The 20,522-nt window shown below is 40.5% G+C and overlaps 1 protein-coding gene across 25 annotated transcripts in view; it reads left to right on the top strand.

The window, feature by feature from the left end:
* The window catches only part of PIP4K2A (phosphatidylinositol-5-phosphate 4-kinase type 2 alpha), a 485,936-nt gene that overhangs the window by 442,478 nt on the left and 22,936 nt on the right, over positions 1 to 20,522 (top strand). For all 25 annotated transcript variants that reach the window (XM_079913303.1, XM_079913297.1, XM_079913300.1 and 22 more), the window contains 2 exons: positions 315 to 461; positions 4,568 to 4,606. In XM_079913303.1, the coding sequence (XP_079769429.1) occupies positions 315 to 461; positions 4,568 to 4,606 (186 nt within the window). The remainder of the gene's footprint in view (positions 1 to 314; positions 462 to 4,567; positions 4,607 to 20,522) is intronic.

The raw sequence follows: 20,522 nt of genomic DNA, 5'->3' as shown, positions 1-20,522 counted from the left end.
GAAAGGACCAATCACTTGTCCTCTCACCCTACACCATTATATCCAAGTTTTGACTTTACAAATTAGTTTGGAATGTTAGGGAGAAAATATCTCTGGAGATAGAGTTGAATTTTATCTGTGCACAGTGGATGCAGACCTGTACTGCTGAAGGCAGTACAAACATGGTCATTTTCTGTAAACAGGACATTAATAGTTGGATAATAAACCATTATCACTTTGTATAAACACCAGAGCAGAAGACTTACATTTTACATCTGAATGAACACCTTTTGACTGGATCATTTCCCCCCCGTTTTTCTTTCTCTCCTATGCAGTATATAGTGGAATGTCATGGGATCACCCTTCTTCCCCAGTTCCTGGGCATGTACCGGCTTAATGTTGATGGAGTTGAAATATATGTGATTGTTACAAGAAATGTGTTCAGCCACCGTTTATCTGTATATAGGAAATATGACTTAAAGGTAAGACTGATTTTTATTAACTTGTATTCATTAAGTTTGGTCATCCACGTTGTATGTAATTGATCACGCTGAGCACTTAGGAGGCGCCCAGAGCACAAAGCTGCCAGGAGCGCTCCTTTGTGTTAAGCGAGGACCACTTGCACCTACGAGAGATACCATGTCTATTTTATTCAACAAGTATGTATTGAACACCAGCTATGGGCCAGGCACTGCTTTAGGTGCTGGGAATAGCTCGATGAACAAAATAGACCAAACCTGCTCTCAACGAGCTGACATTCTGGTGGGTAAAGACGGATGGTAATAAGTAAAAGGGGTAAGTAAATCATGGAGTATACTAGGAAGTGATCAGTGCCATGGACAGAAGTAAAGACAGGAAGCATGGGGAAGGGATGCGGTTTGGAATAGGGTTTCGCTTCACTGCAGACCTGAAGGAGGTGAGGGATAGGCTGAGGAGCAGACCTGGAGACAGGCTGTTTCAGAGACCCCAAGTGAGAGGCGGACCACTGGAAATTCTGATTGTGGAGTGAGGGGATCTGACTTCTGGGATCACCGACATAGGCAACGTCCAGGTCAGGAGCTGGCAGGCTGTGACCTGCCTCCGTGGCACAGCCAACATGGCCATTTTTGTAAATAGTTTTATTGGAATCCCACAATGCCTGTGGTTTGTGTATCGTTATGTGGTTGCACTGTAACAGCAGAGTTGAGTGGTTACCATAGAGACTGTTTTGGACCACAAAGCCTGAAACACTACCCCTCTGACCCTTTTCAGAAAAAGTTTTCCAACCTTTGGGCTTCATCAGTGGATCTCAAATTTTTTTTTTATCTCAGACTCCTTCACACCCTTAAAAGAGGACCCCAGAAAGCTTCTGCTTATGTGGGTTATGTCTACTAATACTTACAATATTAGAAATGAGACATTGAAAAAAACTTATTTAAAATAGTAAAACCATTACATGTTAGCATATCTTTATGAAAAATACCTTCCAAATCAAAAAGTTTAGTGGAACAGGTAGCATTGTTTTTTATATCTTTGCAAATCTCTCTAATGTCAGGTTTGGTGAGACAGTTAGAACATCCTGTCTGGTTTGGCTGTCCACCTGTTGCCAAGTTATTTGATTGAAGTGTATGAAGAAAATCAGACCTTACACAAATATGTAGTTGGAAAAGGAGAGGAGGAGTTTTTAATAACTTTTTCAGAAATTTGTGGATGTTTTCCTTTGATATCACACCTTAACCTGACAAGTGGTAATGTCTCAAAGCTGAGTTACAGTGTGGAATCTGAAATCACATCGGTGAACTTGTTAAAATCCGTCAGTCTGTTTGCACGCGTTGGTCTGGCTACGTCATGCTTTGGTCATTTGGAATGATGGATTGACTGAGTTAGGTGAACTGCTTCCTCGAGGCTATTCATATGTTTTATGACGAACTCCACTAATACCATTTGGTGCCACTGCTGGGTTTGTGCTGAGCTGCCAGCAGCTTTACCCACCATTGTATTTGCAGTATCCGTGCAAATATCAAGGTGGTGAAATAGGCAAATAGTGTCTCAGTATTATTATAAAGATAGTTTTGCCTTTGCAGACCCCTGGGTGCTGAACTATGCTTTGAGAAATGCTAGTCTAAGGGAGGGGGAATGTTCTAGGCTTATCTCCTACCCTCTGGAGTTCAGATGAACAATATAAGCTTCCCAAATACAGCTTTGCTCTGTCCTGCCTCCAAGTCGTAGCTATTTTACAGGTGGAAATCCCAGCCTCCAGGGCTCTTTGGAAGCATCTCCCTCATGAGGCCCTTGGCAGTGTTACTCAGCTCACTCTGCTGAGTATTATAGGTCTTTTCATTGGCCTGACTCTCCCATGTAAGAAGCCAGTTGACCTCTGAAGCCACATGTCCTGGTTTCTTACTGCTTGTTAGCCGTGTGCAAGACGCTGAACCTCCATGAGCCACAGTTTCTTCATCTGTAGAACAGAGGTGATCTTACCTCCGCTGCTGTGAGGATTAATGAGATCTGTATGTGTCACGTCCAGCATAAGGCACGTGGGGAGGAGTGGATGGATTTTCATTGTCTCATCCATTCTACTGACAAGTCCCTTAAAGGCAGTTGTTTTGGTTCTACTTTTTTATCCCCCGGAAACGCTTAAGGTAGTGCCTCTATCTTGAGCATATCCTGTTCGAGCATATCCTCATGTACATTATGCTTATAGACTGGATGTTATAGTTTTAACCTCGGATGTCATGATTTCAGCTCCCTTTTTATAAACTTTTCTTGCCAGTACTTGCCGTTGTGAGGGAACCTGGGCATCTGGCATCATTTCATGGCTCAGACTCTCAGCCTTGACTGACTGAACGTTTCTAATTTTGTTTTAATTTTTAAATTCTGAATGAATTTAAATTTGGACGAGTTTTTCCAGGCTAATGCTCTGCATTTTTACATAGAGACGAAGCTTCAGTGAGAATTAGGAGCAGAGTAAATTGTATCGTAGAGGGGAAAACACACACAGAGACTAAAAAACTTGGTTAAAGATACAGAGACTCAGGTATTACAAGTATTTAATACCTGAGGATTTAGCCCCCCCTCCCCTTTAAATTTGGGAACATTCTTTGTTAGCAGTCAGTGTACAGAGGAAGAGACTATGGCCCAAATTCAAGAATCTGTAAAGGAAGAAACAAACCTTTGCAGGTGACGGCTGCTGGGCTCAGCCAGGCAGAGGGCTCTCCTTCACGACCAGGTTACACGGTTCATCTTCACATGCTGGGTCAGCTTTGTGCTCCTCCGACACATCCCCCAGAAGCTTCGAGCATCTTCCCTGGGTTGGCAGCAGGGTCTTTCGGATCCACCAGACCTGGGAATGCTGAGCATGGGGCAGATGGAGAAGTGGCCCCAGGGACCCCCTGGCCTGGGCTTGGCCCCCTTCCCTAGTACAAGGAGTCTCCCCAGCTGTGAACACGTTACACACATCCTGACTAATGCCTGAGCTGCTTGAAGGCAAGATGGTCATAGAGCAAAAATGTTAAGAGTGGCCAACCTAGAAGCTACTTTAAATTTTCCCAAGTCACATACACATTCTCTTAATGATTGGCTAATGCAAGTATTCCAGGCCAATAAATATCTATTTAAAACATGGTCAGGTAAATGGATCGCTCCAGTGACCTAGTCATAGTCTGGGCATCCAGTGCTGGCAGGGGAGGGAGAGCAGTCAGTCGGGCCGTGATCCTCAGCAAACACTGGGCGTTGCTGGGTGAGACACTGCGATGGTCACCACGGAGCACAAAGGATAAATGCTCACTGTTGTATTAACAAAGTTAGGAATTCACTGGCCATTTGTTTCCTAATCTCTCTTTTGCATTAAGATCTTCCACAAACAAAGGACAGTTTCTGTTCTTGAACTCTACCCCAAAGCACCCCTGTCGGCATCAGGAACACTCTGTCATTTCAGACAACACAGAACCGAGGGCATCATTTGGAAAACCAGCGCAGTAGAGTAGAAATTGCTGCGACCAAGAACTGTGTTTTCTTCTACTTTATACCTCTGTGCTCAGCCTAGGTTCTGACACAGAAGCGGTGCAAGGAGACGTGTGTTTGAAGGGACCTCCAAAGTGAAAGGGGCCGGGAAGTACCCACTGGGTCTTAGTCATGGTAAGTGAGGAAGCACATGCATCAGTAACCCTAAGCCAGGGGGGAGACGGGCATTCGGGGGCCAGGGCACGCCCCCACCTAGAGGACGCAGCGTGGGAAAGAGGCCTCTATGCCCCAGTGGTCACTGCGGCCAGCTGACGGCCCACTTCACTTTGAAGACCCTCAAACCAACCACTTCTGACGATTGATGTTTGACTCCACGTTTAGTAAGTCATTGTTCACGTGATTGTCGGGTTTTCTGATTTCCAGCAGGAGGACAGGAACCAGGGAGAAGACAGCACAGGTGACACGGCAGGGAAGGGGTTGGAGACAGGTGGACAGAAATCCCTGCAGAGGGTGCAGCACACTCGGGGAGGGGCCAGAGCAAAGTCGGTGCTCATTTATTTCCGTGCTCTGCCCTGGAGTGTTCGCATATTTCACGTGAAGCTGATACCTCGCGTGCGCATGGTTTCATTATCTCTTTCTCTTTCAGGGCTCTACAGTGGCTAGGGAAGCAAGTGACAAAGAAAAGGTAAGTGCCCGGCATCTCTCTCACCTCACTCCCGCGGACATGCGGTTCTAGCCATTTCCCCTCCGCTACAGTGAGAAGCTCTTCATGGGCCTGAGGGACGTTCTCCTCCAGTTCTCTCCCTCAGGTTGGCTGCCCTGTTGGACAGTGAAGCAGTTATTAGTTTGAGGTGTGTGTGAAACATTTCCTATCAACGTGATCTTGAGAAAACAGCCGCCTCTGCTGTCAGCACGCTCCAAACTGGCAGGTACAGCCCAGCACCCGAGTCCTAGCTCCGCTTTATGACTAACAGGGCAGGTGTGACCTTGAGTCAGTTTCTCTGCCTCCCTGAGTCCCAGTTTTCTCACCTGTAAAACGACAGTGTTGAGCTTCAAGTTCACCAATAAAATATTGGCTTAATGAGCTTCAAACTCCTTTCCAACTATAAAATGTTAAGATCTCATTAGCGTATTTTTTGTGTGTAAAGACTTAGGGATGGACGAGGAGACTCTTTACTTTCTTCTGAGTCACTGGACATTAGGTAATACTTGAACCACATTTTGTTGATTATGCAGGATTATAAACAGATTCAACTGGAATCAGTTTAAGAATTTGGGAGGCAGCTTTCCGTGTGCAAACCTCAACTGCCCAAAATGGGGATTTGCTTACATGAAAGGCGCCCCGGTGCTCTCAGCTTACTCCTCATGATGTTGAGGTGCCTTTTCTTGACCAAACCATTTGAAAGCTGGGCTCAAGGTTTTTGTTTCTAAATTAAGTTATTTAGGATGATATCACTCAGTGTGGGTTTGAATTTTACAGACTTGGAAATCTCCTTTTACTTATTCATCCAGAAGTTTGTGAATGTCTTTATGGTTACTGTCCTAGCTTCAGGGGCTAAAATAATGAACCACACACACATGGCCTGCAAAGCGATACAGACATTAAATAGGAAATGACAGTATCATGTGGTAAGTGCTTTGATAGGAAACACGTAGCAAGGGCACCTAAATCGGGCTTGGTGGTCTTCCTGGAAGAGGTGATTGGAAACCTGAAGGATGAGCAGCAGTTGGCTAGAGAAAGAGGGAGCACTCAGTGCTTTCATTGGAGGCTGGGATGAGGCCACACAGGTAAGCAGGACCATCTAGAGTGGCTGTGGAAATAACCCAGAATAGATGGTGGCCCGGCCTGGGGTGGTGGAAGAGGATAGAGAGATTTAGGAAGAAGAATCCACAGAACTCAGAGATTGAATATGGGAGGTGAACAGTGCCAGGGAGTGTGTGTGGAGGGAGGGTGACTCCAAACTTTCTGGTTTGGACAGTGGGGTAGGTGCTGATTCCACTCATGGAAAAAGGAAGCAGGCAGAGTAGTTAGAATTGTCAGCACAGCATCAGAACAGAGATGTCCAGTAGGCATGAGAGGGCTTCAGCGGGAAAAGGGGGCTTGGGAAACCTGCCGGGAAGGATGATCAAAGACAGGGAAGTGTCAATGAGGTCACCTAGGATGAGCCTAACATGAACACTCACTCAAGTCCAGGAAGCACGGAGAGTCCCGTACAAGATAAACCCAAGGAGGACTACACCAAGACATATTAATCAAACTGCCAAAAATTAATTAAAGACAAAAAATATTAAAAGTATCAAGGGAAAAGCAACAGTTGTTAACATACAAGGGAACTCCCAGAAGGTTATCAGCTGATTTTTCGGCAGAAACTCTGCAGGCCAGAAGGGAGTGGCATGATATATTTAAAGTGATGAAAGGGAAAAACCTACAACCAAGAATACTGTATCCAGCAAGGCTCTCGTTCAAATATGACAGAGAAATCAAAAGCTTCACAGACGAGCAAAAGCCAAGAGGATTCAGCACCAGCAAACCAGCTTTACAACAAATCCTAAAGGAACTTCTCTAGGCAGAAAATAAAAGGCCACAACTACAAACAAGAAAATTATGAATGGGAAAGCTCGCTGGTAAAGGCAAACATGAAATAAAGGTAGGGGATCATCCACACACAAATATGTCGTCAAAACTAGCAATCATGAGAACAGGAGAGTACAAATGCAGGATATTGGAAATGCATTGGAAATTAAGAGACCAGCAACTTAAAACAATCTTGTATATATATTGACTGCTATATCAAAACCTCATGGGAACCACAAACCAAAAATCTATAGTAGATACACACACAAAAAAGAAAAAACAATCCAAACACAACACTAAAGATAGTCATCAAGTCACAAGAGAAGTGAACAAAAGGGGAAGGGAAGAAAAAAGACCTGCAAAAACAAATGCAAAACAATTAACAAAATGGCAATAAGAACATACATACCTGGGCTTCCCTGGTGGCACAGTGGTTGCGAGTCTGCCTGCCGATGCAGGGGACACGGGTTCGTGCCCCGGTCCGGAAGGATCCCACATGCCGCGGAGCAGCTAGGCCCGTGAGCCATGGCCGCTGAGCCTGCGCGTCCGGAGCCTGTGCTCTGCAACAGGAGAGGCCACAACAGTGAGAGGCCCACGTACCACAAAAAAACAAAACAAAACATACATACCAATAATTACCTTAAATGTAAATGGATTAAATGCTCCAGCCAAGACATACACTGGCTGAATAGATACAAAAACAAGACACATATATATGTTGTCTACAAGAGATGCACTTCAGATCTAGGGACACATACAGGCTGAAAGTGAGGGGATGGAAAAAGGTATTTCATGTAAATGGAAATCAAAAGAAAGCTGGAGTAGCAATACTCATATCAGACAAAATAGACTTTAAAGACTGTTATAAGAGACAAAGAAGGACTCTACATAATGATCAAGGGATCAATCCAAGAAGATATAACAATTGTAAATATATATACACCCAACATAGGAGCACCTCAATATAAAAGGCAAATGCTAACAGCCATAAAAGGAGAAATCAACAGTAACACAGTAATAGTGGGGCACACCCACTCTCATCAATGGACAGATCATCCAGACAGAAAATCAATAAGGAAACACAGGCCTTAAACGACACATTAGACCAGGTGCACTTAATTGATATCTATAGAACGTTCCATCCAAAAGAACAGAATACACTGTCTTCTCAAGGGCACATGGAACATTCTCCAGGATAGGTCACATCTTGGGCCACAAATCAAGCCTTGGTAAACTTAAGAAAACTGAAATCATATCAGGCATCTTTTTCAACCACAACTCTATGAGCTTAGAAATCAGTTACAGGAAAATAAGTGTAAAAAGTACAGACACATGGAGGCTAAACAATGTTACTAAACAACCAATGGATCACTGAAGAAACCAAAGAGGAAATCAGAAAACACCCAGAGACAAATGACAACGAAAACACGACAATCTAAAACCTATGGGATGCAGCAAAAGCAGTTCTAAGAGTGAAGTTTATACCAATACAATCTTAACCTCAGGAAACAAGAAAAATCTCAAATGAACAACCTAACCTTATACCTAAAGCAACTAGAGAAAGAAGAACAAACAAAACCCAAAGTTAGCAGAAGGAAAGAAATAAAGATCAGAGCAGAAATAAATGAAAGAAACAAGAAAACAATAGAAAAGAACGATGAAACTAAAAGCTGGTTCTTTGAAAAGATAAAATTGATAAACCTTTAGAAGAAAAGGGAAAGGACTCAAATCAATAAAATTAGAAATGAAAAAATGTTACAAGTGACACCACAGAAATACAAAGGATCGTAAGAAATTACTACAAACAACTATATGCCAATAAAAAGAACAACCTAGAAGAAACAGGCAAATTCTTAGAAAGGTACAACCTCCAAGACTGAAGGAAGAAGAAATACAAAATATGAACAGACCACTCACAAGTACTGAAATTGAAACAGTGATTTAAAGACTTCCAACAAAGAGAAGTCCAGGGCCAGATGGCTTGAGAGGCAAATTCTATCAAACATTTAGAGAAGAGTTAACACCTACCCTTCTGAAACTCTTGCAAAAAATTGCAGAGGAAGGAACACTCAGCTCATCCTATGATACCACCATCACCCTGATACCAAAACCAGAAAAAAGATGCCACAAGAAAATTACAGGCCAATATCATTGATGAACATAGATGCAAAAGTACTCAACAAAACACTAGCAAACCAAATCCAGCAATACATTAAAAGGATCATACATCATGATCAAGTGGGATTTATCCTAGGGATACAAGGACTCTTCAGTATCCACAAATCAATCAGTGTGGTATACCACATTAAAAACTGAAGAATAAAAACCATATGATCATCTCAATAGATGCAGAAAAAGCTTCTGACAAAATTCAACAGCCGTTTATAATAAAAACTCCCCAGAAAGTGGGCATAGAGGGAACTTAACCTCAACATAATAAAGGCCATATATGACAAACCCACAGCTAACATCATTCTCAATGGTGAAAAGCTGAAAGCATTCCCTCTAAGATCAGGAAGAAGACAAGGATGTCCACTCTCACCACTATTATTCAACATAGTTTTGGAAGTCCTAGCCATGGCAATCAGAGAAGAAAAAGAAATAAAAGGAATCCAAACTGGAAAAGAAGAAGTAAATCTGTCACTGTTTGAAGATGACATGAAACTATACATAGAAAATCCTAAAGATGCTACCAGAAGACTACTAGAGCTAATCAATGAATTCGGTAAAGTTGCAGGATACAAAAGTAATACACAAATCTCTTGCATTCCTATACACTAACAACAAAATATCAGAAAGAGAAATTAAGGAAACAATCCCATTTACCGTCACATCAAAAAGAATAAAATACCTAGGAATAAACCTACCTAAGGAGGCAAAAGACCTGTGCTCTGAAAAGTATAAGACACTGATGAGAGAAACCAAAGATGACACAGATGGAAAGATATACCATGTTCTTGGATTGGAAGAATCAGTATTGTCAAAATGACTATACTACCCAAGGCAATCGATAGATTCAATGCAACCCCTATCAAATTACCAGTGGCATTTTTCACAGAATTGGAACAAAAAATTTTTTTAGTTTTTATGGAAACACAGAAGACCCCAAACAGCCAAAGCAATTTTGAAAGAACGGAGCTGAAGGAATCGGGTTCCTTGACTTCAGACTATACTACAAAGCTACAGTAATCAAAACACTATGGTGCTGGCACAAACACAGAAATGCAGATAATGGAACAGGATAGAAAGCCTAGAAATAAACACACACACCTGTGGCCAATTAATTGATGACAAAGGAGGCAAGAATATACAATGGAGAAAAGACAGTGTTTTGAATAAGTGGTGCTGGGAAAACTGGACAGCTACATGGAAAAGAATGAAATTAGAACATTCTCTAACACCATACACAAAAATAAACTCAAAATGGATCAAAGACCTAAATGTAAGGCCAGACACTATAAAACTCTTAGAGGAAAACATAGGCAGAACAGTCTGACATAAATTGCAGCAGTATCTTTTTTTGATCTACCTCCTAGAGTAGTGAAAATAAAAACAAAAATAAACAAATGGGACCCAATTAAAAGCTTTTGCACAGCAAAGGAAACCATAAACAAAACAAAAAGACAACCCCCGGAATAGGAAAAAATATTTGCAAACAAAGCAGCCGACAAGGGATTAATCTCCAAAATATACAAACAGCTCATGCAGCATTATGTCAAAAAAACAAACAACCCAATAAGAAAATGGGCAGAAGATTTAAATAGACATTTTTCCAGTGAAGATATACAGGTGGGCAGAAAGCACATGAAAAGATGCTCAACATCACTAATTATCAGAGAAATGCAAATCAAAACTACAATGAGGTATCACTTCATGCTGGTCAGAATAGCCATCATCAAAAAGTCTACAAACAATAAATGCTGGAGAGGGTGTGGAGAAAAGGGAACCCTCCTACACTGTTGGTGGGAATGTAAATTGATACAACCACTATGGAGAACAGTATGCAGGTTCCTTTAAAAACTAAAAACAGAACTACCATATGATCCAGCAGTCCCACTCCTGGGCATATATTCAGAGAAAACCATAATTTGAAAAGATACATGCACCCCAATTTTCACTGTAGCACTAGTTACAATAGCCAAGACATGGAAGCAACCTAAATGTCCATCAACAGAGGAATGGATAGAGAAGATGTGGTACATATATACAATGAAACATTACTCAGCCATGAAAAAGAATGAAACAATGCCATTTGCAGCAACGTGGATAGACCTAGAGGTTATCATACTAAGTGAAGTAAGTCAGAAAGAGAAAAACAAATATATGATATCACTCACGTGGAATCTAATTTTTTTTTAATGATATAAATGAACTTATTTACAAAACAGAAACAGACTCACAGATTTCGAAAACAAACTTATGGTTACCAAAGGGGAAAGGTGAGGGGTGGGGGGATAAATTAGGAGCTTGGGATTAGCATACATACACACTACTATATGTAAAATAGATAACTAACAAGGACCTACCGTAGAGCAAAGGGAACTCAATATTCTATAATAACCTATATGGGAAAAGAATATGAAAAAGAATGAATATATCTATATGTATAACTGAATCGCTATGCCGTACACTTGAAACTAACACAACATTGTAAATCAGCCATACTCCAATACAATTTTTTTAAATGAATAAAAATTTTTAAAAAAGAAGTGAGGCAGGACTTCCCTGGTGGTGCAGTGGTTGAGAGTCCACCTGCCGATGCAGGGGACGCAGGTTCATGCCCCAGTCCGGGAGGATCCCACATGCCGCGGAGCGGCTGGGCCCGTGAGCCATGGCCGCTGAGCCTGCGCGTCCGGAGCCTGTGCTCCGCAACGGGAGAGGCCACAACAGTGAGAGGCCTACGTACTGCAAAAAAAAAAAAAAAAAAGTGAGGCAGAGAAAAAGGAAACGGTGGCTCCTTTGACAGTTTATATTTTTACTGTGCACCAGTGACTACATTTTCACACTTCCAACCTCTGTGTAAATCACCGTGACGCCACCGGCTTTGGCCAAAAGCAGCAGAAACAACAGATTGTCAACTTCTGTTTACATGTTGCTATGTAAACATTTTTTCCAGGTGCCAAAGACTCAAGCCGGTGTTTGAGTTTTAGTCCATGAGAAACTCAGAGGCTTAGTATTATTGGGATTTTCTGCTAGGAGAAAATATCTGGGCTGTTTAAAGAACCACACACTGGCATTGAAAGAAGGCTTTTTCAGTGTCATCAAAAGAAGGCAGCCCCGGAGTAAGAGCTGTGGCCCTGATGCTGTGCGCTACTCCACAGGGGTTGCTGTTTTTATTTCGTTCCCAGGTCTCTTGAGACTACTGCTAGTGGCCTTTTTTTTCTGTTCATTTTGATTTCTCCAGCTTCTATGCCCAGGGGCTTGGTCTGCTATGACAATAACAATGCCAAGAAAGACAGTTACAGCCAGTGGGGTGATTGCTGCAGAATCCGAAGTCCTAAAACAAGGACACATAGGAAGGAAAGCCACAGTATTTGACGTGGCTATGACGGCTCATCCTCAAGAGCAGAACATTCAGTTACCTGTCTGTCCCTCCGCAGCTCTGCCTCTAGACACTTGCCAGGAACCCAGGGCATTTACCACAGTTCCACCCCCCGCCTCACCAAAAATATTTAGCCCTTCATTGGTGTAGGTTTCTGTGAAAAAGACATGAAATTACAGAATGTGTTTAACAGAAACCCACTTTTCTGAGGATGCTGCTAGGATGCTTTTATCTTCTATTGAATGTGCACAAATTGTTCCTCAAACCATCTCCCCTGGAGGTGGACTCAGAGACGTTAGAGACAGGAGGTACCTTAAGAGGTCAGAGTCCCATTTCCCCACCTCACACATGATCGATTTGAGACCCAGAAGCTTACGTTGCCACACAGTCGGTGACAGAGGCAAAACCTTACCTTAACTGTGGGTTATTTTTTTTATTGTTAATGTACTGGGATTTAAAAGGTAAGTAATAGTAACCACCGTTTGTTGAACGGAACGTGTACTATATGCCAAGCCTGCTGTAAATTTTACACCAATTTGCTCATGTCATCCTGACCACCACCTTTAAGGTGGAGGCTATTATTACTTCCTTTGCGTCAATGAAGTTACTTGACAGACAGGCTGTAACTTGCACCACAGTTTTGACATGACACAGCCGGGGTTCCAGCCCAGAGCGCACATTTCTAACCTTCTAAAATGTTTGAGACTTATTTCGTTTTTTTAAAAGAAGAGGATTTATTATCAAAAATTCATATTACCCCATGAATCATGAAGATGAACAAGGAAACATTTCACTACAATGTTTCATTGACAAAAACATGTAACTCCAAAACAATATGGTACTAAGGCAGTTCGTTGAGTCTTGATTTAAAAGTAAAAAAAAGTAATGAAATAAATCGTTTGGCCTCATACCATGTTGGCAAAAATAACCAATTCATATTTCCTCCATTTAAGAAGTGCAGGTATTTCTGTAAGTACAGCCTGTGTCACTGTATCTTACACTATGTAAACATGAGGATTGTCTACGCAGCAGCCCCTAGGAAGAATTCAATGCTTTCTGCTTCTTTCTGGGCTTGGGGTTCCTGATAGCTCTTCTTCCAGGAGGAGCAGCTCCAAAGCATCATCCGCCTGCCCTTTTAGCTTACTGGCGCTCACTGGGCACAGGCACTCACAGAGGAAGTAGCTTGAAGACGTGGGATGTGAAAGTAATTAAAACTGGCAATTTCTGGAGACTGTGCCTGCCTTGACAATAGGACATGATGTCTCTCTGATATGGCAGTTTGTTTATAATCTGGCGACAATCAAGGTAACATTTACTAACTGTAACACATAACAGTAAATGAAATGTATTAATGGAGCTGAACTCTTAAAACCCTTGGGTTTTTAAGTTCAAAAAATTTTCTTTGCTTTCCTTTTTCTGTCAATTTTCAGGTTTTCTTTCCATGATCAGTCAATATTTTTGACTCTTCCAAAAAGCATGCTGTTCTTTGTCTTCACGAATAAAACCATAAATTATCAAAGCAGTCATTGTTATCTCTAGTTAGAAATAATTGGAGAAGGCTGAAAATATTTTCTACATTTTAGCCTTTTATAAATGAAACGAAATGGTCTGCAAGAATATTTTCATTGCAATCATTGTATAATCATTTTCTACGAAATTGCAAAGAACAATTTTCACAGTCTCCATTGATGTGGCTTAATTAGTAATCTGAATTCTTAGTTTTTCTTTCATTTGCATCATTGTAGCTGTTTTAATTTCACATACTTTTCGCTTGTTGATGGTAAGTTTTAAAACTGTCATTTCAGATATTTCGTGATATAGGTGCAGAAAGGTCCCCTCCCTACGATTTGAGCTTGACACGTAATTAGTGTGATTTGCATTAGCATAATAATGAAGATGGAACTGAAGGAAATAAAGAAGTTATATTCCAACAATAATGGAATCACTTTCATGGCAACAAGTATCAGAACATGCGTGTACAGATGTCTTGAATTTTTTTTTGTAAAAAGAGCAGAACGGTGTCTTTTTTTTTTTTAAACCGTTGTCAGATTCTGACAGCTGCTATGACTTGTTTTATTCTTTAATTCTTTCCTTTATTAATGGAAGGGCATCCTCCATTCATGGCTCCAGCAGTATCGCCCCCTCTAAATGAGACAGAAATGCGAATCTCCCTGGTGGTCCATCTTTTCACAGCTGCACTGCAATTCCAGTGTGACATCAAATTAGTAATTATAGCTGAGCGGACCGCTTTTTACAAATGACAGTCTTAGCATGCTGCCAGCAAACAAGCTACCCAGCAGGGAATCCGGGCAAGTAAAAGGAAACATAACTGGACTCACTTGATTTCTGGGGGATTTGACCTGACTCTTTAAAGAGTCCATGTTCTTGAGAGGGAGAGAGAGCGAGTCCTGGGGATTTACACAGATATGCATTTTGTTCATCGTTCTATGCAGTTCTTCTCAAAACTCATGTCTGGTTTTATTAAGTAAAGTAAAGCCTGTATAATGGGGTCATTGGGTCACAATAAGAAGATTCCTTTTAACATCTAACCTTCTCCCTGGAACCCGTTTGAAAGAAAACAGCTGCCCTGCAGTTGGCATTTGTATAACTATATTGGCAATAATCACTGTTGACACTTTGATAATGGGCTACAAAAAGCTGCCTGGTCGATTCTTCGGAATTGTGAATTGCCCTGGCAATTAACTGACTGTCACCATCTCTGACATTTTACCTACTACTGACTGAAGGTTCAGGAAAATTAATCATTAATACCCTCACATCAAAAAAAACAAAACAAAAAACAATGCTTTCCTAAACCAGTTTTCAGCATTTCTTTTGTGATCTTTAAATTGTAACGAATTATAATTAATTACCACCTCCATCTGGTTCTTTAGGATGAGTTAAAGGCAAGGTAACAAAAGATGGTAAGCTTGGAGCATAAGGTACAAAACAGCAGTGTGTCCTTCTGGGAACCTTCCTTTGCTATCAGTTAAAAAGCGCTTCCTTTTCCGTTGTCAGTGGATGATCAGTTAATGGGAGATTGTCAAGGTTTTTTAGGCCCTCAACTCCGCTAATGCTTTAACCTTCTGTGAAATTCATTTCTTCTGTGAATGAAGAAAGATTGATTTCATTTCTTCTGTGAATCATTTCCCTTTGCCAGCCAGTGTTAGACACAGCTATCCTGGCGCCCAGAGTGCAGGGGGAAATACGCCATCCGGGCAGAAGCAGGGCCATCTGCCTCCTGGCCCGGAGATGTTTTATAAAAGGGGGTCTGGAGGGGAAAGGCACCAAGCAGAGCCCTAGCAAATCTGAGTCCCAGCCCCTGCTCTGGCACTAATGGAAGTTTGGGGTTTGGGGATAAATCATCTTAGTCTTCATTTATTAAAGGATTTCATTGGTCCTCATGCTTTAGTGTTTGCAAGAATCCCTTTTTTCAAATGAGGCTTTCCCTCCCGCAGAGGTGCACTTCAGCAGACTTGACAATCACTTAAATCCTGTCTGCTCGAGGCATGGGTTAAGGTGATTGCTATTACTAATGGAAAAAATGGTCTGAACTCTTACATAAGTTTGCAAATGTCTGAGCAAAGCCTTAAGAACCCTATAATGTAAACCATGGGGGTCATTCTGGGAAGCGGAGTTTTAAAGTGAGTCCTTTGGACTTTGGTAAGAGTGGCATGTGAAGAAGAAAGATAACATGAAGTAACTCCTGTGAGCATCTCCCAGATGACAGCATTAGTCCTCAGGCCAGACTGGTTTATGGCAGTGTATAAACTCAGTTTCACTGGAATGAACTGAACTCAGATTATCCCAGTCACACAGAAGCAGTGTTAGATGTGGGAATTTTTTTTTTTTTAAGCTGACAACTTATGCAGTTGGTTTCAAAAAGAGTTGGGGCGGAGACACAACTCCCAAAATATAGTATGTGGCTTGAGTTTAAGCCAACCTGCTGCAGATGTGTAATAAAACAATAAACTTACGATGTTCACTAGATTAGTATTAAGCCAGAAACTATACGACTTAGCAAACTTCTTGCATTTTCAGATTTTGACATTTCTTAGATTATCACCATCGACATCCGTGCAACAGAATCTTCCAATCAGATGGGAACCAATCTATTTTGTAGGGCTTGCACATGGCTTACCTGTCACATCACAGCTCATGGAGGAAAACCAAACTGTCACCACGTCACTTAGAGTTAAAGGGTCATTCTGAAAAGTCTGACAGTATTAGAAAAGGAGTAAGTTTCACTTCCCAAATATCAGCTTTTAGGGAAAATAAATAACCAACAGCTGGGTTCCACCAGGCATAACAGTTCTGAATTGTAGAACTATGATAGGGCTCATCCGGTTTCGTGCTGCTTCGTTGCAGCGCTATTTCTACAGGTATGTTGAGGTATATTCTCTTTCTACATTTACACAAAGAGATTCAGAATAAAAATTATGAGACTTTCGTATCCAGATGCTGGTCACAAATGTGTACATTCTCATTGGGGTAATAACTAGTTATTAAGACATGTTGGATCACTTCCCAAGCTGTGAACTTGTGTAGACACTATGCTTACGTTGTTAAAGGTTATATTGTACCTTTTGTGAGAAAACACCTGCCATCTTTGCCACTTCCGTCCGAACTTCACCCATATTCACTAATTTGCCTTTCCATGTAACAAATTTGTGGCTTGGATATTTTGAGAAGCAGAACTGATTTTATTATAAAATCTTTAACATCTCTTATTACCCCAAAATTGATACCACATATGTGATGTTATTCAAGCAAATTATCTTTAACCTAGCTCCAATGTAAGGATTACCTAAAAAGTCTCCCGCTTGCAGAAATATTTCTGGAGTATATCTTCAGCCCCAGAGACTCTGATTTTTTTTTTAATTTTATTTATTTTTTTATACAGCAGGTTCTTATTAGTTATCCATTTTATACATATTAGTGTATACATGTCAATCCCAATCTCCCAATTCATCCCACCACCACGACCACCACCCTGCCACTTTCCCCCCTTGGTGTCCATACGTTTGTTCTCTATATCTGTATCTCTGATTCTGCCCTGCAAACCGGTTCATTTGTACCATTTTTCTAGGTTCCACATATATGCGTTAATATACGATATTTGTTTTTCTCTTTCCCACTTACTTCACTCTGTATTGACAGTCTCTAGATCCACCCACGTCTCTACAAATGACCCAATTTCATTCCTTTTTATGACTGGGTAGTATTCCACTGTATATATGTACAACACCTTCTTTATCCATTCGTCTGTCAAAGGGCATTTAGGTTGCTTCCATGACCTACCTGTTGTAAATAGTGCTGCAATGGACATTGGGGTGCATGTGTGTGTGTGTGTGTGTCTTTTTGAATTATGGTTTTCTCTGGGTATATGCTCAATAGTGGGATTGCTGGATCATATGGTAGTTCTATTTTTAGTTTTTTAAGAAACCTCCATACTGTTCTCCATAGTAGCTGTATCAATTTACATTCCCACCAACAGTGCAAGAGGGTTCCCTTTTCTCCACACCCTCTCCAGCATTTGTTGTTTGTAGATTTTCTGATGATGCCCATTCTAACTGGTGTGAGGTGATACCTCGTTGTAGTTTTGATTTGCATTTCTCTAATAATTAGTGGCGCTGAGCAGCTTTTCATGTGCCTCTTGGCCGTCTGTGTGTCTTCTTTGGAGAAATGTCTATTTAGGTCTTCTGCCCATTTTTTGATTGGGTTGTTTGTTTCTTTAATATTGAGCTGCATGAGCTGTTCATATATTCTGGAGATTAATCCTTTGTCCGTTGATTCATCTGCAAATATTTTTTCCCATTCTGAGGGCTGTCTTTTTGTCTTGTTTGTAGTTTCCTTTGCTATGCAAAATCCTTTAAGTTTCATTAGGTCCCATTTGTTTATTTTTGTTTTTATTTCCATGACTCTAGGAGGTGGATCAAAAAAGATCTTGCTGTGATTTATGTCAAAGAGTGTTCTTCCTATGTTTTCCTCTAAGAGTTTTATAGTATCTGGTCTTACATTTAGGTCTCGAATCCATTTTGAGTTTATTTTTCTGTATGGTGTTAGGGAGTGTTCTAATTTCATTCTTTTACATGTAGCTGTCCAGTTTTCCCAGCACCATTCATTGAAGAGACTGTCTTTTCTCCAGTGTATATCCTTGCCTCCTTTGTCATAGATTAGTTGACCATAGGTGCATGGGTTTATCTCTGGGCTTTCTATTCTGTTCCATTGATCTCCGTTTCTGTTTTTGTGCCAGTACCATATTGTCTTGATTACTGTAGCTCTATACTATAGTCTGAAGTCAGGGAGTCGGATTCCTCCAGCTCCATTTTTTTCCCTCAAAACTGCTTTGGCTATTCAGGGTCTTTTGTGTCTCCATATAAATTTTAAGATTTTTTGTTTGAGTTCTGTAAAAAATGCCACTGGTAATTTGACAGGAATTGCATTGAATCTGTAGACTGCTTTGGGTAGTAGAGTCATTTTCATAATACTGATTAATCCAATCCAAGAACATGGTATCTCTCTCCATCTGTTGGTATCATCTTTGATTTCTTTCATCAGTGTCTTATAGTTTTCTGCATACAGCTCTTTTGTCTCCCTAGGTAGGTTTATCCCTAGGTATTTTATTCTTTTTAGTGCAATGGTAAATGGGAGTGTTTTCTTAATTTCTCTTTCAGATTTTTCATCATTAGTGTATAGGAATGCAAGAGATTTCTGTGTATTAATTTTGCATCCTGCAACTTCACCAAATTCATTGATCAGCTCTAGTAGTTTTCTGGTGGCATCTTTAGTATTTTCTATGTATAGTATCATATCATCTGCAAACAGTGACAGTTTTACTTCTTCTTTTCCAATTTGTTTTCGTTTTATTTCCTTTTCTTCCTGATAGCCATGTCTGGGACTTCCAAAATTATGTTGAATAATAGTGGTGAGAGTGGACATCCTTGTCTTGTTCCTGATCTTAGAGGAAATGCTTTCAGTTTTTTACCATTGAGAATGATGTTTGCTGTGGGTTTGTCATATATGGCCTTTATTATGTTGAGGTAGGTTCCCTCTATGCCCACTTTCTGGAGAGTTTTTATCATAAATGGGTGTTGAATTTTGTCAAAAGCTTTTTCTGCATCTATTGAGATGATCATATGGTTTTTATTCTTCAATATGGTGTATCACATTGATTGATTTACGTATATTGAAGAATCCTTGCATCCCTGGGATAAATCCTCCTTGATCATGGTGTATGATCCTTTTAATGTGTTGTTGGATTCTGTTTGCTAGTATTTTGTTGAGGATTTTTGCATCTATATTCATCAGTGATATTGGTCTGTAATTTTCTTTTTTTTGTAGTATCTTTGTCTGGTTTTGGTATCAGAGTGATGGTGGCCTCCTAGAATGAGTTTGGGAGTGTTCTTTCCCCTGCAATTTTTTGGAAGAGTTTGAGAGGGATGGGTGTTAGCTCTTCCTAAATGTTTGATAGAATTCACCTGTGAAGCCATCTGGTCCTGGACTTTTGTTTGTTGGGAGATTTTTAATCACAGTTTCAATTTCATTACTTGTGATTGGTCTGTTCATATTTTCTATTTCTTCCTGGTTCAGTCTCGGAAGTTTATACTTTTCTAAGAATTTGTCCATTTCTTCCAGGTTGTCCATTTTATTGGCATAGAGTTGCTTGTAGTAGTCTCTTCAGATGCTTTGTATTTCAGTGGTGTCCGTTGTAACTTCTCCTTTTTCACTACTAATTTTACTGATTTGAGTCCTCTCCCTGTTTTTCTTGATGAGTCTGGCTAAAGGTTTATCAATTTTGTTTATCTTCTCAAAGAACCAGCTTTTAGTTTTATTGATCTTTGCTGTCGTTTTCTTTGTTGCTATTTCATTTGTTTCTGGTCTGACCTTGATGATTTCTTTCCTTCTACTAACTTTGGGTTTTGTTTGTTCGTCTATCTCAGTTCCTTTAGGGTTATGGTTAGATTGTTTATTTGAGACTTTTCTTGTTTCTTGAGGTAGGCTTGTATTGCCATAAACTTCCCTCTTAGAACTGCTTTTGCTGCACCCATAGGTTTTGGATTGTCATTTGTCTCTAGGTATCTTTCTATTCCCTCTTTGATTTCTTCAGTGATCTCTTGGTTATTTAGTAACGTATTGTTTAGCCTCCATGTGTTTGTGTTTTTTACATTTTTTCCTGTGTAATTGATTTCTAATCTCATAGAGTTGTGGTCAGAAAAGATGCTTGATATGATTTCAATTTTCTTAAGTTTACCAAGGCTTGATTTGTGACCCAAGATGCGATCAGTCCTGGAGAATGTTCCATGTGCACTTGAGAAGAAAGTGTAATCTGCTGTTTTTGGATAGAATGCCCTATAAATATCAATTAAATCTATCTGGTCTATTGTGTCATTTAAAGCTTGTGTTTCCTTATTAATTTTCTGTCTGGATGATCTGTCCATTGGTGTAAGTGAGGTGTTAAAGTCCCTCACTATTATTGTGTTA

This window comes from Stenella coeruleoalba (genome assembly GCF_951394435.1).
Source record: "Stenella coeruleoalba genome assembly, chromosome: 2".
Taxonomy (NCBI): domain Eukaryota; kingdom Metazoa; phylum Chordata; class Mammalia; order Artiodactyla; family Delphinidae; genus Stenella; species Stenella coeruleoalba.
This window is presented reverse-complemented; position numbering and strand designations above follow the sequence as displayed.